The 7,015-nt window shown below is 53.6% G+C and overlaps 1 protein-coding gene across 1 annotated transcript; it reads right to left on the bottom strand.

Moving 5' to 3' along the window:
- Nucleotides 1-1,406: 1,406 nt before the first annotated feature.
- Ly6g6f (lymphocyte antigen 6 family member G6F) lies at nt 1,407-6,349 on the bottom strand. Its single transcript, XM_051152635.1, has 6 exons — nt 6,292-6,349; nt 4,106-4,435; nt 3,598-3,864; nt 1,876-2,031; nt 1,650-1,716; nt 1,407-1,494 (listed from the first exon to the last, which is right to left on the bottom strand). Exons 1-6 carry the CDS (start codon nt 6,347-6,349, stop codon nt 1,470-1,472), a joined length of 903 nt encoding a protein of 300 aa, XP_051008592.1. The 3' UTR covers nt 1,407-1,469.
- Between the last annotated feature and the right edge of the window lie 666 nt (nt 6,350-7,015).

The raw sequence follows: 7,015 nt of genomic DNA, 5'->3' as shown, positions 1-7,015 counted from the left end.
AGAGACAGGAGGATCTGTGGGGCTTGCTGGCCATCAGCCTAGCTCCAACTTTAGTGAGAGACTCTGTCTCAAAGGGATAGAACGGGACATCTGACGTCTTCCACACACAAGAACTGTAGCTGTGTGGTGGGTTGGACTGGCACACTAGGACCTCAGTGGTGTGTTAACCACCCCCCAGGCCCTCCCCCGCGCACCCAGCTTCCATCGGTGTAGCTCTCTCATCCCCTTTCCTGCCAACACCTGAGCTTAAGCTGCTGCAGCGTGAAGGCTCCAGGTACGAAGTCGAAGAAAGCTGCTCTCTCCATTGAGAGTCAAGCATGAACCAAGAGTCAGAGAGTGTGCCTGGCAGAGCTGTTTGCGTGTGAGTGTGCAACCTGGAGCCCAGCTCCTTTGGGAGGAGGCCAGGACGAAGCACTGGCGCTGTCTTCTGTTCAGACAGCCTGGAAGCACTCACGCCGAAGGGGTCTATCTGCCACCCTCTCCCTTGTTCAGGCTTCCTCTGCCCAGGGAGATAGCGGTGGGATGCGTGGGTGCCGGGGCAGAGCTCCCAGGGAGCCGGAAGTGATAAGCTGCTCATGCCCATGGGGAACCACAGAGGAACGTGCATGTGAGACTGGGATAAGGAGAGTGCCCTGGTGGGGCTGAGAGGAGGCATCCGCCTTGGGGCTGGGTTCCCTCCATCTGAGGAGATCTGGGGTCTGATTTACTTGGAAGCCCTTGAATCTTCAGTGTTCTCGGTTCCCCCACATCTGCCATTTAGGGCTTCAGCTCCCCCTCCACCCCCACCACCCACCCAGCTCAGCAGTCAGCTCTGCCCCCCCAGCTCAGCAGTCAGCTCCCCCCCAGCTCAGCAGTCAGCTCCCCCCCAGCTCAGCAGTCAGCTCCCCCCCTGCCCCAGCTCAGCAGTCAGCTCCCCCCCACCCCAGCTCAGCAGTCAGCTCCCCCCCTGCCCCAGCTCAGCAGTCAGCTCCCTCCCAGCTCAGCAGTCAGCCCCCCACCCCAGCTCAGCAGTCAGCTCCCCCCTGCCCCAGCTCAGCAGTCAGCCCCCCACCCCAGCTCAGCCTCTGTGTCCCCTCTCTTCCTTGCTTCTCCCCACATGTATCTCTAGCTTCTCCTACGACAGGTTCCCCGACAGGTTCCCCGTCACTTCTCCAGTCTCTTGGCTTTCCTGTCCCTCCTGACGGCAGAGCCTGCAGACCCCATCCCACTTCTCGCTCTGAGTCCCTCCTCAAGACAGGAGACCACACCTTTTTTTGTAGGTGACATGACAGAACGAATGATGTTACTCCCCTCCTTATGTCGTCCCTGCCCCTCCCCAGCTTGGTGCCTGTTGGACACCAAGGGGAAGTAGAGTCACTTGGAGTCATGTCCTCAACCCCCCACCCCCTTACTAAGGTTTTCAGGGAATCCTGCCAGATGCTGGAGACACAGGACAGTAGGTCAGGCTGTCCGAGGCAGATGCTCCAAGGTCACCTGGTCTTGTGGGTGGGCGGGCTGCAGGGTTTGCAAAGCAAAAAGGTTATGTTAGAATGACTGCACCTTCTCAGGAGCCAGGACCCCCACCTGCAATCCACTCCCAGGCTCCAGGCAACAGTCTCCCGTGCCCAGGCCGTGTGGGGTGTAAGCCTCCATCCCTGCTTGTTCCTTACCCGAGGCGGGCCAAGTGGATGTTCTCATAAACCTGGACTTCAGGTTTGAAGCGAGGAATTGAGGGTTCTGGGGAGAAAAGACCGTGTGATGTATAGAAGCCGCCAGCGAGTTCAGGGGTGTATGTGCCCTTGGGACCCCTCCCCTGGAGCAGACAGAGGCCAGAGCGTAGATGCCAGCCCAACCCTTCACCTCACACCCAGGTGACCTCTGTGGGAAAAGACGCACCTCTGTCCTGAGACCCCTGGGCCCTCCGCCTCCAGAGCACAATGCTGAGAGCTGTGATGATGACGCCTTGGCCTACTGTGAACAGCAGCACCAGTATCCAGGGCACATCCCAGCTCGGAGGAGAGGCACAGACGGTGGGAGAAGGTTCTGTGGAAGCTGCCAAACAAAGACAGCAAAACAAGAATGACAGGCAGTGCCCACACCATGCAAATATGCGCACCCCACACACACACGCACACACACACACGCACACACACACGCACACACATACACACACACATGCATACCACACACGTGAAGATGAAAAAGGGCAAAAGAAGATTGCTTTACGGTTTCCATTTCTTCATTAGCTTATTCATCCGTCGTTCATGAACCCATTTGCTGGGCCTTGAGACAATGGCCGTTCGCTCCTCTCTCTGACTTATAAATGGGTGGTTCTACATCTAGTAGTGTCCGCTCTCCATAGAATAGCCTTTTATTTATTTATTTATTTGGTTTTTCGAGACAGGGTTTCTCTGTGTAGCCTTGGCTGTCCTGGACTCACTTTGTAGACCAGGCTGACCTCGAACTCACAGTGATCCGCCTGCCTCTGCCTCCCGAGTGCTGGGATTAAAGGCATGCGCCACCACCGCCCAGCACTTTTTATTTTATTTTATTTTATTTTATTTAGGGGTCACATGTGAAGCAGGCTGGCTTTGAACTCACTACATAGCCAAGGCTGTCCTCACACTTCCGATCTTCCTTCTGCCTCTCATGGCCTGCTTGGACCAGCCTGTTCCTGTGTGTGCGAGCAAGCCTGTGTGTGTGTGTTCATGTGGGTGTGGGTGTGTTTGTGTGTGTGTGTTCATATGGGGGGGTGTGCGCGAGCATGCCTGTGTGTGTGCTCATGTGGGTGTGGGTGTGTTCATGTGGGAGGGTGTATGTGTTAATGTGTGTGGGCGTGCTCATGTGTGTGTGTGTGTTCACGTGGGTGTGTATGTGTGAGCATGCCTGTGTGAATGTTCATGTGGGTGTGGGTGTGCTCATGTGGGTGTGGGTGTGTTCATGTGGGGGGGTGTTCGAGCATGCCTGTGTGTGTGTTCATGTGGGTGGGGGTGTGTTCACGTGGGGGGGAGTGAGCATGCCTGTGTGTGCGTTCATGTGGGTGTGGATGTGTTCGTGTGGGTATGTGTGTGCATGCATGTGTGTGAAGGCTGGAGGTCAACACAACTGTAGTCCCTTAGGAGACTTCCACCTTTGTGTGTGTGTGTGTGTGAGAGAGAGAGAGAGAGAGAGACAGGCTCTCTCATGGCCTGGAGCTCTGGAAGCAGGCCAGGCTGGTTGCCTGGAGAGCCCCAGGGCTCCATGTGTCCCTGTCTCCCCAATGTAGGGGCTACAGGCAGGCATCACCATGACTGGGACCTTTTTGTATGACTTCTGAGTTCAAACTTGGATTTTCATGTTTGCGTTGCAAGCCCTTTACTTAGCTGGGCTCTCTCTTTGCCCCTAGATTAACCCCTTTCTAAACAGTGGCATGTCCCACTGAAGGTGGTCTTGGCTCCTGGTCTGGTGTGTTCCTCCAGGACGTTGGTTTAATCAACCTTTCTTTGTGATGGATTTGGTGGGGGAGCTTTTCTCTATTGGAAAGTCACCTTCAAGTTACCGGCTTGGTTTGCCATCTCCCCTAGATTTGAGAGATGTGTTAGAGAGAACACCACCCCTCCGTTCCCTCCCTCACCTTACCTGCCAGGCTAAAGCTGAATCTTTTGTTCTGAGGCATAAGACAACGGATGTTCCTCGGCCTATGGGCCCTGGTTTCGGGAACGCCCTCTGTAGGACACACCAAGAGCAGGGCAGCCCCATCCCCCCAGAAGTACTGAACATGTCCTCTCACTGTATTCCTCCCCTCTAGCCAGGTCACGGAAGAGTCCAGACGCTTGGCGGGGACCACAGAGCACAAAAGGGCAGAGCAAGAGGGGCCGTCTGGAGACTTCACAGAGAACTGGGATCCTGGCGGGAAGAGAAGGACCCTTCAGTTTCTTTTTCTTTTTTTTTTTTTCTTTTTTTTTTTTAATTTTAATTTTTATGTGCCTTAGTATGAGAATGCCATGTGGGTGCTGGGAATTGAACCTGGGTCCTTTGGAAGAGCAGGCAGTGCTCCTAACCCCTGAGCCATCTCTCCAGCCCCGACCCTTCAGTTTCTTGTGTGGCTTCCTCTAGTGTGCAGAGTGGTCTTCACAGCCCAACTCACCTTTGAGCACAGAGACGTCATACACCCTCCAGTTCTGGTACTTGTGGTTCTGACCCATCACAGTGCACCAGTACCGCCCGGCCTCGCCATCCCTGGGCCTCTCCAGCAATAAGGAGTAGTTCCCAAGGAGTCTGAACCTGGACTCATCTTCAGGTCTCCCAAGATCTGAGGGCGGCCTGTCCACTTGGACCTGGGCCACCAAGATGGTGGAGTCGCCTGCTGCTGGGCTTCGGAACCAGGTGAGGAGCTGGCCCCCGTGCAGGGGGGGTGGCGAGGGACACGGCAGCTCCACTGACTCCCCTGAGACCACATAGGTGCTCTGGATGCTGTCTGTGGAGAAATGGTGGTGTCAGACTAGAGCTGCCGTCTGCCATCCGTACCGTCAGGAAGCCCACTTTAACTCCAAGCACTGGATTAGCGGGTGAGCACACCTCCCAAGCAAACACTATAAAGAAAGGAGGCAGGCTGGAGGTGTGGCTTAGTCTCGGTGCTTGCCTGAGGTTTGGGGTTCTGTACCCAGCACTCAGCTGCCAGAGTGCTTGCCTATTATGCATGAAACATGGACTTTGGCTCCCAGCAGGGCACAAACCCATAAACTGAACCTGCTGGTGCATGCCTGGAACCCCAGCACCCGCAGTCATCTTTAGCTGCTTAAGGAGTTCAAGGCTACCCTGGGGTACGTGAGCCCCAGAAAGAGTCAGGGAGAGGAGGTGGAGGAAAGAGGACAAAAGCTTTCCATCTTTCCTTGTCAGAGAGGTTCTGGGTCAGGACAGAAGGAGGCTGTGATGGTTGGTGAGAGAGAGCCCTTACCTCTTCAAACATTTACTCATCTGTTTTTTGTTTTGTTTTGTTTTGTTTTTGTTTTTAGAGACAGGGTCTCTCTGTGTTAGCCTTGCTATCCTGGTCTCGCTTTGTAGATCAGGCTGGCCTTGAACTCACAACAATCCGCCTGCCTCTGCCTCCCAAGTGCTGGGATTAAAGGTGTGTGCCACCAAGCCCAGCTTGTTGTTTTTATTTTCTAAAGGGAACTGAGCCAAGTGTGGTAGCGCGAACTGGCACTTGGGAAGATGAGGAAGGGAGATTGTCCTACATTATGTGTACCAGGCCAGCCACGGCGAGCAGAACGCAATACTCAATCCCAAAACAAGCAAACAAAATAAATAAGTAAAATAAGTGAAGCTGTGAGCCGGGTGTGGTGGCATACACCTGCAATCATAGCATTCAGGAGGCAGAGGAAAGAGGAATGCTTGAGCTGAGAGTTCAAGACCAGCCTGGGCTACTGTGGCTTTCTCATTGATTTGACAAAATGCCCAGCTAAAGCAAGTTAAAGGATGATGATGATGAGATGATGATTTCGTTTTTCCAGATGGGGTTTCTCTTGTCCTCGAACTAAGACATCTGCCTGCTTCTGTCTTCTGAGTGCTGGGATTAGGCGCCTGTGCCACCACTGCTCACCTAGAAGTAAGACTTATTTTGGCTCATGGGCTTTGTCCTTTCCTTGTTCTTATTTTCTTTAGGACCCCAGCCCACTGGGTGATGCCAACCACATTCAGGGTAGCTCTTCCCTCCTTAGTTAAAATTCCCTGGAAGCTGGGAAGTGGTGGCGCACGCCACTCGGGAGACAGAGGCAGGTGGATGGCTGTGAGTTCGAGGCCAGCCTGGTCTATACGGCAAGTCCAGAACAGCCAAGGCTACACAGAGAAACCCTGTCTCAGAAACAACAACAGCCTCCTCGCTGAAAATGCCCTCACAGACATACCCAGGGAGACGTACATTAGAAGAGTCACCATGACGGCCACACACAAGACCCTTATCTTCTAGCTGTGTAGCTGAAGGTCACCTGGACTGCCCGAGCTTGCTGCAGTCTCCTCCCAGGCTCTGGGGTTACGGGCATATCATGCCAAGTTCATGTGGTAATAGGGATCAAACTCTTGGCCAGAGATGAACCGAGAACTCTGTATATGTTAGGCACGTACTCTCTGAGCTACACTCCCAGGCCCAGCACTTATCTTTTTTTAAACTACAGGAAACTGTATAAACCTAGGGCCGTGATGCCTCTGGGTTCCCCAGAACTAATGAGGCTTCAGACAAGGTTAGTCTGTCTCCTTGAGTCACATGCCTCTTCAGAAGCGCTAACGGGCAGCAGTAGCAGCCCCTCCCAGCATCTCAAATCCCCCAGGCCTTACCTGCAGCAGCCTGGGGGAGCCCACACAGGAACAGAAGAAGAGCGACTGTGACCGCCATGGGGAGAGCCTGCCAAGCTCCCCTGCTCCAGAGAGTTGGGGTTTCCAGGGAGGAAGCAGAGCACAGATAAAGGGGCCACACTCCCTGGCCTAGAGGCAAGGGGGGGCTGTGGAGGGGGCCTTGGGAGAGAATGAGAGTGTGGGGAGATAAAAGGCCCTTGCATGCCTTCTCGAGGAGAGGGAGCCTCCATCTGTCAGACTGTGGAGTCAGGTCCTGGTGCGAGCTGCTCTCTTTCATGTGGAAGGAGTTGCCTGTTGATGTCCTTGGCACGCGGCACTAAACTGTACATCCAGGCCATATGTGATCTCCAACGACTCTTCCTGCTACCTGGCATATCATAGACCATTCCAGAACTCCTGAGGAGTGTCTTTAGCTCTTACTCAAGGTGAAACGTAACAGGGGCCTGGATACCTCTGGTTGTTTATAATGTTTTAGTTAGTTAATTAGTTAGTTAGTTGCTTTTGTTTGTTTGGCTTTTTTTTTTTTTTTTTTTTTTGAGGCAGGGCTTCAAGTTGTACAGGTTTGACTTCAAACCCACTGTGTAGCCAGAGATGACCTTGAATTCTTGCTCACCCACCTCCAAAAGTGTGAGGCGATAGGCATGCATCCTTATGAACAGCTGGCTACTTATTCCAAATATGGAGCAAGTTCTTTGACACTGAGCTA

This window comes from Acomys russatus, chromosome 11 (assembly GCF_903995435.1).
Source record: "Acomys russatus chromosome 11, mAcoRus1.1, whole genome shotgun sequence".
NCBI classification, from domain to species: domain Eukaryota; kingdom Metazoa; phylum Chordata; class Mammalia; order Rodentia; family Muridae; genus Acomys; species Acomys russatus.
Note: the sequence above shows the minus strand (reverse complement) of the source record. Positions and strands in the feature narration are given on the sequence as shown.